Source organism: Gracilinanus agilis, chromosome 1 (assembly GCF_016433145.1).
Source record: "Gracilinanus agilis isolate LMUSP501 chromosome 1, AgileGrace, whole genome shotgun sequence".
In the NCBI taxonomy this organism is placed as follows: Eukaryota; Metazoa; Chordata; class Mammalia; order Didelphimorphia; family Didelphidae; genus Gracilinanus; species Gracilinanus agilis.
The window spans coordinates 714,635,733-714,651,909 of record NC_058130.1 but is presented as its reverse complement, the minus strand read 5'-3'; the positions used below and the strand labels follow the sequence as shown (position 1 = coordinate 714,651,909).

Sequence of the window (16,177 nt, the reverse complement as noted above, 5' to 3'; positions counted from 1 at the left end):
ACAGCCCATCTTTAGATTTAATCACCAAAGGTAAGAGCACCTCCAAATTCTGGGAGGTCCTTAACCCATGTGTGTGCCCCTTAGGCATCCTAATAAGAAGCGTCTACTGTGACTGGACATGCAAAGTAGGAGGGAGGCACAGGAAGTGACACACGCATGACCCCTTTAAAAAGAGGGAGTTGAGTGAGTGAGAGGTGCTTCTGGTGAAGGAGGTCTTCTAGCTCTTCTGGTTTGGGGAGGTGGCGAGTTTAAAGACTGACTGAATCTTCCTGAACTTCTCTTAAGGAACTTCCTTAATAGACTCTGGTAATGAAGCTTTGCTTCATTCACCTCCTGGTCTCTGGCCCTCTGACTCTCTGCTGAGGGTTAATTAGGTTTACCTGGATTAATTAAGAGGATGTAGCAATTTACCTACTGTGTTAGATTCTTATTTCCTTATTTCCTCTCTCTTCTTAATTGTAAATAAATTTCCATGAAAGTCAATTTTAACTTGAGATTATTCTTAATTGAGGATTGATAATAGTTCAATCCTCTGGTAACCACCGTTTAATATATTGAACAAAAAAAAAAGTTTTTCCCCCTTACAATACACACAAATGCTGAAGCTCATAAATTATCAGGAGGCATCTTTAATTACTAATGGCCTGGTTCCACCTCCCCACCTTATCTTACTATCTTGCTTTCATGGGAAAGTAGTACAAATTCTGTTTTATATTTAATTCAAATTCATGTGAGTATATAAAATAGATAAAAGATACTTGTTATTATTGTTGTTGATAATTGCCTTAGTCCTACATAATTCTATTCTGAACTAAAAGCAATTAAAATAAGAGCACAGATTCAGGAGTCATAGTTTACCTACAAACATAAGTAACTGTTAAAAACAACAAAAAAAACAACCCAATGCCAAGCTATATAAGATGACTTAAATGAAAGAGGCAGAGATCAGCAGTTGCAAAATAATAGACATCTTTTTTTAAAAATCTCTTTTTAAAAGGGGACTGCAAAGTAACTCAGTGAATTGAGTCAGGCTGAGAGATGGGAGGTCCTTTGTTCAAACATGAATTCGGATACTTCCTAGCTGTGTGACTTTGGGCAAATCACTTAACCTTCCACTGCCTAGTCCTTACTGTTCTTTTGCCTTAGAACCAATATACAATATAGATTCTAAGACAAAAGGTAAGGGTTTTAAAATAAATAAAAATAAAAATCTCTTTAAGAAAAACAAAAAACCAAATATCAGTTTCAGATTGCCTTGGAAGGGAAATAAGCAAATGCAATGTTTATAATGTCTTAATTCATTTGGCGCTCCTTTGTTAAATGAAAGAGCTTTCTGTAAGGATTTATTAAGTGTTTTTATTGATGATTATATACACACTTTTTTTTGGAGCTTCTTTTGTGAATTTTCCATAAGTAGCAAAACTCAGTAGTCAATTGCTGAGATAGATTCTCAGGACATTAAATTTATCTTAGAAAACCTGTTTATCCAATACCACTGACTAGTTTAGTTCTTTTTAATTATCTCCAAGACACGACTTACCTGATTTGGTGGCTCTAGATCGATCTGCTGACCCAGGTTTTAGTTCATCTTGGTCTTTTTCATCCTTTCTGTCTTCAGATCTTTTATCTTCTTTTTTCTCACTCTTAATTACAGTTCTAGTAAAAAAGCATAGCAAAAACATTCAAGTACTCAAAAAATAATGCATCGTTCAAAAAAAAATCTCATTAAAATGGATCTAAACACTTAATCCCCACCCCCAAAACTCACTAAATTGCTTCCCTATCACATCCTGGTATCAAATAGAAAATCCTCTGTCATTTAAAGCCCTTTATCACCCCACCTATTGCATTTGCCAATCCAATAAGACTGGATTCCTGGCTGTTCCTTGAAGAAAACGTTCCATCTCCCAACTCTAGGTATTTTTCCTGGCTGTCCTCCATACCTAGAATATTCTCACCATCTCTGCCTCCTGGCTTCTTTCAAATACCAACTAAAATGGCACATTTTACAGGAAGTCTCTCCCGATCCCTTTTTTTAATTCTAGTGCCTTCCTTCTGTTAATTATTTTCTATTTATGATATATAGTTTATTAGCCATTCTCTCTCATTTGTGTTTCCTCTCCATTAGGCTATAAGCTCTTCTTGAGAGAAGGGATTACCTTTTGCCTTTCTTGTACCTGAGCACTTAGCACAGTGCCTGACACATAGTAAACGCTTCGTAAATGTTAATAAACTGAGCAGACTGCCTGACTGTAAGTATTTGGGAAATTTCCATCAAAGTCAATTTAGCTCTAAACACCATGAAGATCATTTACTTTACCTAACTTTTCCCCTCAATGGGGAAAAAGCAAAACAAAAAAAACTTCTTATATATATCATGTCATCATGCCCTTTTACCTGGAGGAGCTTGGTGATACAGTAAATAGAGCACTGGCCCTAGAATCAGGAAGATCTGATTTCAAAACATACTCTAGACATTTACTAGTTGTGTGATATTGGGGCAAGGTAACCTGTTTGCCTCAGTTTTCTCATCTATAAAATGGGGATGATAGTAGCATCCTAAGATTGTTGTGAGGTTCAAATGACATTATGATGGTAAAGTGCTTAGCACTGTGCCGGGCACAAATAGGCCCTAGATAAAACACTGGTTATTATTATTATTGCTTTTATACCTTCCTAATTCCATAATGAAATCCTGCTATTCTTTCAAAATTCAGTTCAAATTATATCTCTTCCACTAAGTCTTTCCTCAATGTTTTCCTTTGTTGCCACTAGCATTTCCTCATCGTTCCATGTATTTTGGCATCCTATTTGGTATTTTTTTTTGGCTGTTTAATAGATGCTTTCTCATGTTGCCTTGCTAGATCATTAACTTCTTGAGAATACTTAGGTTTCCTCCATGAAATCTGGCAGGCACACTAGGAACTTAAAAACATATCTCCTATGATCAAATACCTCATTTGGCCAAGATTCCATATTCTATCATCTTAAATTCTAGCTAACATTCTCTACAAAATCTCTGAAAAAATGCTCATAAAATCATGACTTTCATTCTCAAGTATTCAAAGCTAATTTAGCTGGCATCTATAATTTCTTGACTTACAAACAGCAATTTGGTCAAGATAACAAACACTTGCTGTTCCACATTTAATTTAACAATAACTCTATCATTATTTATGAAGTGGACTCTTCTACTCTAAAAGATTCTAAGAGCAGCAAAAAGAAAACAAAAAGACTATGAATATTTCCTGAGATTGACAAATTTCTTTAAAGGGATTCAAGATGTTTCAGAGTTTGAGTAGAATCAGATAACAGCAAACAAATCATGTTGCCAGAATGTGGAAAACAGGAAGCATTTACTAGTCTTAGAAAGACTCTCTAAAATGTAGATATAGGCACTCCTATAAACCATACTTTATAAAGTGAAATAAAAAATGTATATTTTAATTATTATAGTCATTTAAATATTAAAATAATTTAATAAATTTTTAAAATCCTGTCTTTTCAATATCATCTTTGTGAAAAAGAGAACAGAGGTAAGCCATAGCACATATACCAAATATGTGAAAAGGAAAAAAATGTTCCTGAGAACCAACAAGAGTATTGTGGAAAGAGAACTCACCTGGGAACCAAAACCTCAGTCACTTACTACATGCCACTGGGTCACCAAACCTCAATGGGTCTCACTTATAACGAGCAGTTCCAACTACAACTCAGATCATAAACCTATGATCCCATGCTCTCTAATTACAAATCTCATGACATTACTTTCCAGTAATTCTCTCCATTGATATTCCTCCTGATGTTGTAGTTTCGATGCCACTATGGCACGTCTGTACGTGATCCTTTTCCAACTCCTCTTCCTCCTCCCTACTACCCCACAACCCCTAAGGTACCCAAAGAGCAACATTTTTTAAACTCCTTTACCTTTCAGACCTGGAGTCAGTGGAGTGATGTCTTTCCCCGCTGCTTGATTTTTCCTTTTTTATTTCACAGTCTTTACGGTCAGAAGGTTTCTTCCCAGCAGGCTCATTTTTGGCCTAAAATTAATTTGGCCAGAAATGATGAACAAGGAAGGTCTTTCTCTTATATAATACAGAGAAGTACATAACTGCACCACTTACTTTTTCTACTGAGATCATTCTTCCATGTAATTCTGTTCGGTGAAGGTGATTAATACACTTTGTGGCTTCATCAGATGTAGACATTGTAACAAAACCATAACACCGTGCCCCTGGACTACGAGCATTAGTAACCACTTTGGCTCCAACAACCTTTGGGAAAACAATTAAAAAAATTTTCTAACTGATAATTGCCAATGACATCCAAAAGTTATTACCATTATTATACTTGTTACTACAATAGGAACTACTCCTTAAAACTGTAAAAGTTCCTTACAATTAATCAAAAAGATAAGTGAAGATTAAGGGTCTCTCTCCTTTATATTGGAAAAACCAAACTTCAAATTCAAGTAATTGGTGTCACATAGAATCTCACTAAAAACATCTTGGTGACTCATTCAAAAACCCTCCCATTCTTCTATTTTCTTTCTTCTATTTCAATGTTCCTTTGAAATCATGTAGAACTGTCTATACCTACTTCTCATGCCCCTTCCCACCACACCACCTGTTTGTTACTTATGCCACAAGCTAAGTTACAAAGGCCCTCATATTTATGTAACAGTCTCTAAGAGATCATAATAAAGATGAGACAAAATGCAAAAAGTATAGCACTAGGACATGGCGGCACATTATTTCTAGTTTTAACCCTGGGAGATACTATCTCAGTAAGCCATTAGACAAGTCCTCATACCTCTCTTGGCAAGTTTTCTCATCTGCAAAACGAAAGGTTTGGCCCAAATCGTCTCTTCAAATTCCTATTGCTAGGTCCCCTGCCAGATCCTTCAAACTTTTAAAAGGATGTTTTATATCTCACAAGATCTAAAGGAAGTAGGATTAGTTAAGTGTTCAGGGAGCCACTCTGCTAGTACAAGTAAAGTTATGTCAATTCTTGCTTCTTCCACTGGGCAAACATTGAATTCCATCAATACTGCTTTCTTTATGAAAAGTTAAATCCAAACAAATACAAGCAATTACTATTTTAAAAATCCCCCAACAAAAACCAACCTTTTGGATAGGGACTAGACCCTTGATTTTATTAATATAGAACTCTTAAGATGAGGATACTATACTTATCAATGCAAGTTGGCACCTTCTCAGTAACTGAAAGTCTTTCAAAAGAAAAGATGTGTTAGGCATCTATAAGGTTAAGCTGACGTGCTCGGGGTCACAAAGCTAGTATACATAGGGGCTTGAAGCTCAATCTTCCTGGCCCCAACATCAGTTCACTACCACATCACACTGTTTCTCAATAAAGCACTTAGAATTTAATCACAAGAAAACTAGTACTATTATACTTATAAGTATAATTATTTTGTCATTTCTTGTTTATAAAGTCACACCTAATTCTGTCAAACAACCAGAAGAAAACAGTAAAAAGTAACTGAGTATCAAGTAGTTGATTAAGTAGCCCTGTTTAGTCTTTACTGTCCAACAGTAAGGTTATGGCTCTCTCCTTAACAAGAGGCAAAATTCTATTTCTGCATGCCACAGAAAAGAATATAAAATCCAGGACAATAAAGATTCAGAAATCTTATAAGGAGATTTTGACCTGTGTCCTACCCCACCACACAATCAAGATCCATTAAAGGAGAACACTAATTATGTAACTTTCAACAACAATAGCAGCCTATATTTATACATCGCTTATTAAGTGCCAGATACTGTGCTAAGCACTATACAAATATCTCATTTGATCCTCACAAGTGGTGCTTGTTGTGCACACAAGTAGGTGCTATTATTATCCCAACTTAAAGATGGGGAAACTGAAGCAAACAGTAGTTAAGTGACTTGCCCAGGGTCACAAAGGTAGGAGCATGAGGCTAGATTTGGGATTTCCTGACTCCAAACCTCATGATTCTATCTACTACATCATCTAGCTACATGCATAGTATCAGGCTGTCCTCCATGGCTGCAATGTCCTCCTCACCTCACATCAATATAATAGCTAAAATATATATAGAATTTTAAGGTCTGAAAACACTTTATGAATTATGATCCCTATTATTATTAACCTCCTAATATCTCCATTTACAGATGAGGAAACTGGAGCTCAGGTTAAGTGACTTACCACAGGTCATAAAGCTAATACATGCTTAAGGCAAAATTTGAACTCAGGTCTTGATACTCCAAATCCAGTATTCTATCCACTTTACTGCCTGCTCCTCTGCCTCTAAGAATCCTTACTAAGCTTCAAACCCAAGTTGAAGAGCTCCCTCCTACATGAGGCCTTTCCTATCTTTCCTAGTTGGTAGTGTCATCCTCCTTATCCTCAATTACTTACTATATATGTTGTGTCTATTTATCTTCGGCCATATTGTTTTCCCCAAATAGAATTTAAGTTTCTTCAGGGTAAGGACTCTTTCAAAATTTCTCAATGTATCCTTGGCACCTGGTAGACACTAGACCTCACTCTAGGAATCAATTTCCTTATTTATAAAATAAGAGAATGGAACAAGATGTCATCTAAGATCTTTCCGAAGGCTAATATATAAATCTATAAAAGCCCTACCACTGAGATTGGGGATAACAAAATACAACCCATAAATGGCAGCAAACATAAAGCATATTTTGATGCCACCTACAAATAAATTTCCCAAATAGCTACCTCAGACACATACAAAATGAACAAGATTCATCAGCAAGACTATTTCCATTCTTGGAGTCAGGAATTCAGCAATTCAGTTATTGGTTCAGTCCTACGTATATGCCAAGACCTAATAACAACAAGTCCACTGACATCTCAGTTGCATGTAACTAACTGGGAATTTTAAGAATGCAATGAAGAGCACTGTCTACAGGCTAATGCCTGGAGTGTATTATAAAGTGTTGTGTCGTGCCAAAGTGCCATTTTTCAACAAGAAAAAAAAAAGATTACAAGTTAACTCAGTAATTCAGGAAAATTGATGCTGGACTAGACAGAACCAATATGAACAAGTAAATGCAAAAGAAATTCTTCAGGGGGCAGCTGGGTAGCTCAGTGGAGTGAGAGTCAGGCCTAGAGACAGGAGGTCCTAGGTTCAAACCCGGCCTCAGCCACTTCCCAGCTGTGTGACCCTGGGCAAGTCACTTGACCCCCATTGCCCACCCTTACCAATCTTCCACCTATGAGACAATACACCGAAGTACAAGGGTTTAAAAAAAAAAAAAAAGAAATTCTTCACAACTCTGATAAATGTAGACTAATGAAGACAGTAGAGGGCTGATAGAGATTCAGGAGGGATGGTCAGCTACAGGCATAGAAAGAAGCGTGCCATTTTCAGATGGGCCAATGGTTAGTTTTGCTTGACTATTTGTTATAAGAAAACTTCTATTCAGGAATAGGAAGAGGGGTATTCATAGGGAAAGGATAGTGATGTAAATGAAGTAAACATGGAAAAGAGCAGCAATTAAAATTTGTTTAAAGTTTCTTTAGGAAGTAACTCTACTGCCTCTCAAGTTAAAATTGTTTACTTCAATCTAGCTAAAACTAAGGGCCAAGTGTTACAAGACCTTACCTTTCCATACTTGCTGAAAAGGTTCTTCAAGTCTGTGGCTCTGGTAGTTGAAGAGAGTCCACTAACCCACAAATTCCTACCAGAACTGCTACTAACACGACCTAATTCAAAAAGAAGATTATTATTGCTTTACCTAGAAACTGATATTTAAAAACAAAAACAAACAGAAAAACCTAAACACAACTTCAACTCTGAGTTCAAATTCCTTAGTAATTTCCCAAGCCTTCCATGATAACAAATCAAAAACTTTTGTGGTAAGAATAAGTTACTTTGTACATTTATCTCACAAGAACAAAAAATATGACTAAAAGCACCAAACTCAGGGCATGTAGGTAGTACAGTAGATATAGAGGCAGGCCTGGAGTTGGGAAGTCTTGGGTTCAAATCTGATCTTAGACACTTCCTAGCTGTGTGACCCTGAGCAAAACACTTAAGACTCAATAGTCTAACAGCCTTTGTCTCTCTTCTGTCTTAGAATGGTAAGATAGAAGGGAAGGGTTTTAAGAAAAAAATAAAAGCATCAAATTCCAGTATGAGGGACAAGTGAAGGTTCTAAACAAATGCTTTTTATTTGTCAGACAACCCTATAAAATCAGAAACTTAACTAATTCTCAGAATTTTTGCTGTTGAATTAGCCAGTCAGGAAAAAAATGACTGTGATGCTGTAACATGGCCTTTTATAATTTCATTAGGAAATGACTGATGGCTATCACCTTCAAAAACCAAATGCTTTTTCCCAAATATTCAAAAGGTAGGCATACTATTAATTATAGTTCCCTACAAGCCTATCAAAAGCATCAGTGGAAAACACTTACAAAAGTTTTAAAACAGTCTGCATTTTTTAATCATATCGTTTCAAAAAGGTGGTGATAGGAATAACATATATTTAGGGAATACCCTCTGCCTTCAAAGTAAGGAAACTACATAAAAATAATTCCTCTTCTAAAGCAAAATCATACCTTTGTCATCCTTTAAAGTTGGCTTTATATCTGTGTCGTCCTCAACAAAGCTAGAGACAAAAGTTAATGTTACTCAAGCAGGAAAAAGCAGTAGGAAAACTAACTCAAAAAAAGTATGGCATGTTCTACAACTTAATACCTACCAGAAAATTAGGTCTGAAATAAAATTTTAAAAGACAGCTTTGCAAACTTGCATTGGAAATCTGACAAAAAGTAATTAAGTCAGATTCCTAAAGTCAATTCTGTTTAGCTGAAGATAACAATTAGGAACAATTTAAAAACACAACCATGTTAGGTTGAGAAAAGGAAAGAAATCAAATCACCCATTAAAAATACACAAAGGGAAATAAAACATTCTTTAGAAGTAAACTACAATTTCATCAGTCTGGCTGGCCAATTGAAGAAAACAGCTTATGAGTGTCATTAAATGACCAATGAAAAAAAGATAGCATCTGGTCTAGAACTGAGAAAAAACAAACCTCATTTTCTGATCACCGCCCTCATTGGTAGAGGACTCTTTAGTAGCAGATGAGTCTTCATTATAAGCTTCATCTTCGCTTTTCTTAATGTCTTCTTTGCTATCTTTGGTTTCGGGGCTTGAGGCTTTCTCTGGTGTTTCCTGGGCTTCCTCGCTAGAAGCTTCCGCATTTTCTGATGCTTTGCTACTCTGATCATTTAGATTCTCTACCACTACAGTGTCAGAGTCCATTTTCTCTTCGTCTACTTTCTGCTCGCTTTTCTCCCTTTTCACTATGTCTAAGTGCTTTTCTGCCTTCTTGGCAATAGCTTGTGTTGACTCGCTGTCCACATCTAATGCATCCTCCTCTGGATGAGCGGTGTCAAAATTGTCCTCTTCCTCTGCAAGCTTTTTGTTTGGCCCCACGCTACTTGCATCCTGTGAAAATGGCTGCTCCAGGTCGGAACCTTCTTCTTTTAGTGGGTCAGACTTACAAGTTTCCCCCAAAATGTCGAGTATTTTCTCATTTTCTATGGATTTAACAGGAATAGAATGGCACAAGGTTTAATTACCAGGGAAATAAAGCAATCACAAATGCGGAACTGGCACGGCTGCCACACTAACACGAAGAGAACTGCTAGCTACACAGAGATTGGAAAACCCTGATGTACACAAACTTACACTGTTTAACACTACCTGCATTCCAACAGTCTAGTATATTAAGCCTCAAAACTATAGGGAAGATAAAAGGCCCCCAAAGATTTAACCCCCAAAACCCTTCTGGCTGTTCCTTGGTATTCTTCTTTATGTTGTTGTTCACATCTGGCTCTTCACACTTAGCTTCCAAAGTCCAAGGTCTTTAACTGAAAGTATCACCATTCACTGACAGCTCAATTTCCAAATTTCTTTTGAATTTCTTTTAACAGAATAGTCCAACATGAAAACCAGAAACTCTTCCAACGGTGCAGGAGTATTATTTGCAGTCCAGAAAGGGAACAATATGTTTGGAATTCTCATGTAGAAACTGTCTTTCCTCTTCTGGAATCCAGTCACTTCTTATGTTTTTAACATCCCCTACAACAGCTTTAAACTGCCTGACTGCTTTAATCAAAATTACCAAATAAATATACTGCACAATATCACAAGATCTGTTTCATGTGTAAAAGCACAAAGAATGACTCAGTTAAATTATTTCAAGATCAGTTAAAAGAATGTATGTGGTTAAAGAGATGGACATAACCATTTCATCTCAATAAATATTTTACCTCAAATAACCAGAACACAACTTCCACAGATCTGGTGATATGACTGGGTTTCCAATCTCTGATCCTTGTATGATCCGGATTGTCCACCATTAAATAACACACAACAGTCACACTTCTTTAAAAACATATAAATAAATAATAAGCTTAAAAAATAAAAAAGATTAGTGGGGAAATTGCCAAGCCATAACTATCATGTTTTTGTTTAACAGTACCTGGCTCCAAGGGTGGTTCTTCATTATCCTATGAAGAAAAACAAAGCAAAGCACTATAAAAAAATAGCACATTAACCAAACATTTTCTACAGGAGGCAGAGTCACATGTTAACCTAACAATTTACAAAACACTACTGCTAGGAAATAAATAATTTCACTTAATTTGAGTTTTAGACATGTTCGATTTTCTATCCCATTTTTTCTTGACCTAAATTCTTAATCTAATTCATAAGAACCAATTTGCTACAGAGCTGTGGTCACCCATATTTTCTTTCTGAGTGTATACTTCAATCAGTAAAACATTTTCTAAGCTGACACCCCCCCCCCCAATATATGTAACCATAAATCACATCTGTAATACTATGACTGTCCCACCCAAAACAAAACTCAAAGTAGGGATGGGAGGTAGGATATAAAAGATGAAACTCCCCAAGGGCAACCTGGAAGGCAGGGAGTTTATGGAAAAGGAAATTTCCCTAATAGTACCTGTGCACATGCTGCTATGAGTGCCTTTGGTAGAATGTTAGGGAATAACGACTTGATAAGCATGGGTTGTATGGCAGCCCTATGACTGGTTATTGCAGGAGGGTGATATTAGAACCAACTTCCCACCCTTCTAAAGGACTGATCATCTAGTTGGAGTCATGTCTCAATCCTCATTTTTGATACTGTAGACACAGATCATTAAAGCTTCTCTGAGCTTACTCAATTTTGTCTCTATGCAGATCTGCTTTTGCCCAGTTCAAGCAGAAAACTATTAACCTGTAAAGCTGCCAAAAACAATTATTTAGAACAGTGGGTATAACTCAAGTTACTCGTTTTTTAAAATCATCTTAAACTGTGTGGAATATCAGGGAAAAAAACCCATTAGTTTTTAACCAATGCAAAACTGTTATCTTAAGACTATATAGAATACTATTCTGCAATAAGGAAAGATGAACTACTTGATTTCTATATAAACTAGAAAGACCTTCATGAACTGATGTAGAGTAAAATGAGCAGAACCAGGAGAACGTCGTACATAACTGAAACATTGTGGAACAAATATTATCAGCTTTTCTACTAATAGCAATGCAATGATCCAGGACAATCCTGAATGACTTATGAGAAAGAATACTATCCACATCAAGAGAAAAAACTGTAGGAAAAGAAACGCAGAAGAAAAGCATGAGTTATCACTTGTTTATATGGGTATATGATTTGGGGTTTTGATTTTAAAAGATTACTCTATTACAAAAATGAATAATGTGAAATAGGTATCAAGTGATAACACATGCATAACCCAGTGCAATTGGTTGTCAGCTCCAAGAGGGAAGAGGGAGAGGGGAGGGAAAGAAAATGAATCATATAACCATGGGAAAATATTTTAAAATTTTTAAAATTAAAATAAAAAAATTCTACATAATGCCAAATGGTGCTCAACTTCAGGAAGATGCTATCAAGGTGAAAAATCTTCAGGTATAGACCTGATGGCAGGCTGTATATACTTTGACAAGCTAAATTTTAAGAAGCTCATCACCAAAAAGCTGGCCACTAAGTGATGACTGTTTTTAGAAAGAGCAACCCATGAAGAATATTCACTAAGGCATGGAGTGAAGCAGAAATCTACATCCATAGAAGGTATATCCTATACTGATGAAACCATGAATCCTTAAAAAATCTTGTATGCTTCTATTATTATTTGTATGGTATTTTCAGTTTCTGAAATGGAAGCATACATTTTCACATTTGACTAATTCCACACATTTTTCACTTAATAAATTGTGTACTAGAGTTCAATTTCCTAATGCTACCATTATCCGATGGACCAGTTTTCAGTTGCTGTACTGTATTAAAAGTACTAGGATTTAGAATCTGAAATTGAGCCCTATGATCTGCCATATAATATTTGAGTGACCTTAGGCAAAAGTCAGTTAACCTTTCTGGGCCTTAGCATATTTATACCCAAAATAAGAGAATTAGATTTCCCTAAGATCCTTTTAACTCTAAACTCTAGGATTCATATTTTGGTTCTGAATTTACTCCATCCCCAAACATTCATTATAAGTGTTCCTATAACAATAGTACACTGATCTAGTTTGAACTAATTCTCCTCATCCTATAATTACCTATCTCAATTTACTATGAGGGGATGAAGTCCAGAACAGGGTGGTAGCAATGAGAAGAAAAAGATGAGAGGTGCAAGAAACATTTTGGAGGAAAAGTAGAGAACTGAAAGATAGCAGTATATAGTATACTAGAAAAATTGCTGGAACAAGAGATCCAGGGCTTCCTGCTTCTGCGATGTACTATCCGTGTAATTTAAGGTCATAGTTCACTTTTGGGGGCTTCAGTTACCTCATCTGTAAGATGATAAGGAGGTAAGACTAGATAAAAATTTGAGTCCCTCCCAGCTCTAAATCTAGATTCAAAATCCTAGGAATCATAAGATAATCTACCTGTATTATAGTGAAGTCTGATGATGAAGCATCCAAACTATTTCCAACTCCTTCTCCGGTAGTCTGAAAGATTAAATGAAAGATTACCTCATAGAAACAAAAAGAATCATACCTTTACGATCAGATGTCTGAATAAGACATAAAAATTCTAAGAGAAAAAAAATCCATCAGTCTGATTATTTCCAGACAGCATATGTGACCTATGTAGGCCATACTCCACTAGATCAAAACACCAAAGAAAAATTACATTACTATTTCTTTTGTCTTTTCTGTGTCAAGACTGCAAATTGAAATGTAACAGTAATTATAAACTTTTAAAAAAATCAGGACTTTATGTATTAAATAGGATTTCTGAGGTTCCCTCTAGCTCTAAATTTAGGAATATCCAGGGAAAACTGTTAAGAAAAATTCTAAACATCTTCAATTTGTGTAGGGGTGGGACTATTGGGAAGGTGGGAGAGAAAAGAAGAGATCTTGGGACATTATTTCATCATTGCAAAGGCTTTATATATAGCACTGGAAAAAGCCAAGTGATCTTCCTATGGTCACATAATTAATCTGTTATATAATAATTCCCTTTTCTATTTTCTAAGCTTGAAATGTTTACTGAAGTTACAAGACAGAAAGAAAATAGATGTAGTAAACACAGAAATGCTCATACAAGTCTTCAAAGAAACAACACAATCCTATTACATAAGTCCAGTTGTGCTCATCAGCTGAAAGAATGCTACGAATTACACTTTTTTTATTTCTTAAGTGCTTAAGCCCAGTCCTATAATTCAAATTCATTAGTTTACAGTTGATTAGATCTTACAAAAATGTATTTCCAGTACAAAATGTCCACACCAAGAAGCCTAGATGATTCTAAGGTTGCCCCCAAAACCTGATTCTTATCTAATCGGCCCTCTAATTGGACAACTTTTACTATGATGCAGATAATGTATTAAGTATTTGAAAGGATTAAGCCCATCTCTCTATCAAAAATGTAACATGATAAAAGGTCAAAAATCAATAATGGAAACTAAATTCAAGCTAACCTTTACAGCTGATAAGCTCTACACGTGTTAAATGGGCATAATTAGTCTCAAATTCCCCTAAATTTTTAGACCCCAAATCAAGTCTTTATTGACAATGATAACAGTCTCTATTTGATTTTAAATAGTTTGATCTGATTTGATTCCACATGTGTAGGAGATACTACAGCAATGCTTTTATTTCTTTGAATTTTAAAAATGTTTTGGTACATTTCTGAGATGTTTCCAAGTTACCTACAGTATGTTCTGTAAGCTGATCTGGAAGTTGTTTCAATTCTGCATCAGCATTTTCTTTACTATCAGACAAGGAGTCAAGAATATTATCAGCACTGTAGTCTTCACCACAGTCAGCAGCACTGCCATTATCTATTTCAGTCTCATCTAACACACTAATATCCATCATGTCTATATCCTGCAAGTTATCCAAACTTGTTTCATTGTCCTCCTGTAAAAACAAAAAAAGTATATATAATAGCTACTTGGACTGAAATGAAGAATTAGTATATTACAGCACCAAAATGGTTCCCCTTACCTGTCCATCTCCAGAATCTTCCTCTAGTCCATTATCTTCAGCACCCTCTTCCTCTGGCTTACGCCCTAACAACAGTATAATTGTGAAATATCATACATTCTTATAGAAATTCTCTTCTTATACCTAATTCATCTTTGCAAGACTTAACAAGTCAACTTCTTTTAGTATAATCCAAACTAAGTTAGAAAGAATTTCATGAAGTATCCAAATTCTTTTTGCTGTGCAGTAGTTTTACATTAGTTATCACTAGAACATTATCTAAGTTGCTTGCAATCTCAAGTTGTGTGGGGGCTTAAAAAAATAGAATAGCTCTCTTTCCTTTAATTTGGTCATAAAATACTTGCTGACACTTGTACAAGTAAAGATCTGCAAATGATCTCAAAGTCACAGCGGCTTCTTAGGCTTTGAATTAAGTGTATTTATGCAGAGCACCACCAATATTTAAACACTCAATCTAAAAAACAATTTAGCATTTTCATCCAATAATTTACTCACAATGGGGCTGGTTCCAGGAGCAAGATAGGATGATTTTGTCAATAGGGGTGGAGGGAGGTCAGGGAATGAGAGGGGAGGAGAGAAGGGTAGGACCAGACACACAACTAAATATACCAACAAAAATGTGACCAAAATTGATGATTATATAAACAAAAGCAATTTTTCCTCCAAAATTATCACCAAGGTACTGTACAGCTGCCTTTGTTACTCAAAAAGAAAAATAGAACACTTACTGGGAGAAGAGGGGAGGAAGGGAATGTGCAGGGCAAAAAGATTAAAAAATGGAGGGGGACATTTCTTCCTTCTCTCAGGATATGAGAACAAGAAATTGAATTCAACTGCAATACTTTCTCTTTAAAGGAAGGAAGTTTATTCAGTTGTTAGAATGAATCCAATTGTGGCCCATGACTTCTAAAAGGCCATATAACTTCTTGATAGAATAATGAAGGCCTATTAAAGACATCATGTTAAGTTTTAATAGAATTAATTGGCCCTAATCAAGTACACATTTAGGATATCCAAAGCCATCCCACCTTCACATTTTTTAAAAATAATTTTTATATTTCTAAGTTAGAATATGAACCTTTTAAGAAAGAATTTAAACTCCAAGCAGTTTTGAATCACTCAAAATTTTAAGTCACCTCTAGGCAAAAATTTGAAAAACAGCTAAATTTTGCCATCTCCTACTTTTAGTGGTCATAAATTTGGTTTGAGTCTTTTGGCTTGAGTCAATTACAAGATAAATCACATATCACACTGAATAAGGCTCAGAGTTCTATCACGTCTAATTTCAGAGCTGCACAATAACAAATTTCTAATGATGTAGATTAATATGACCACAAGCATTATTTATCTTTCCCCAGGGTAAATGAAATTAGCATTCTACAACCATTCATTATTCTCTTCCTCATTATAAATGAAAACAGACATAGATATTAATAGTGTCAATGAATCACAACAAGCAATTCTTAAGAGCCTACTATGTTCAAGGCATTGTGCTGGGTCCTAAACATAAAATGGTCCCTACCTCTAAAGAGAGAAAAGATGTAAGCACATACAAAATACAATGTCAGGATTGGGGAGAGATCAGGAAAGACTTCATGTGAGGGGTGAAAAGCTAAATTCTGAAGAAAACTATGGATTCTAAAAGGGAATGCACTTCAGAAATAA

At 35.6% G+C, this 16,177-nt stretch overlaps 1 protein-coding gene across 8 annotated transcripts in view; it reads right to left on the bottom strand.

Annotated features, from left to right (window-relative positions):
• Positions 1-16,177, bottom strand: part of SAFB2 (scaffold attachment factor B2) — a 38,906-nt gene that overhangs the window by 16,150 nt on the left and 6,579 nt on the right. For 4 of the 8 annotated variants that reach the window (XM_044670907.1, XM_044670915.1, XM_044670923.1 and 1 more), the window contains exons 3-12: positions 14,513-14,577; positions 14,191-14,425; positions 12,947-12,993; positions 10,509-10,536; positions 9,054-9,561; positions 8,575-8,624; positions 7,616-7,716; positions 4,125-4,274; positions 3,937-4,040; positions 1,541-1,656 (exon numbers count right to left, since the gene is read on the bottom strand). In XM_044670907.1, coding sequence (XP_044526842.1) covers positions 1,541-1,656; positions 3,937-4,040; positions 4,125-4,274; positions 7,616-7,716; positions 8,575-8,624; positions 9,054-9,561; positions 10,509-10,536; positions 12,947-12,993; positions 14,191-14,425; positions 14,513-14,577 — 1,404 coding nt within the window. Of the gene's footprint in view, positions 1-1,540; positions 1,657-3,927; positions 4,041-4,124; positions 4,275-7,615; positions 7,717-8,574; positions 8,625-9,053; positions 9,562-10,508; positions 10,537-12,946; positions 13,010-14,190; positions 14,426-14,512; positions 14,578-16,177 lie in introns of all 8 variants that reach the window. The other 4 variants (XM_044670889.1, XM_044670898.1, XM_044670947.1 and 1 more) reach the window with 2 other exon arrangements.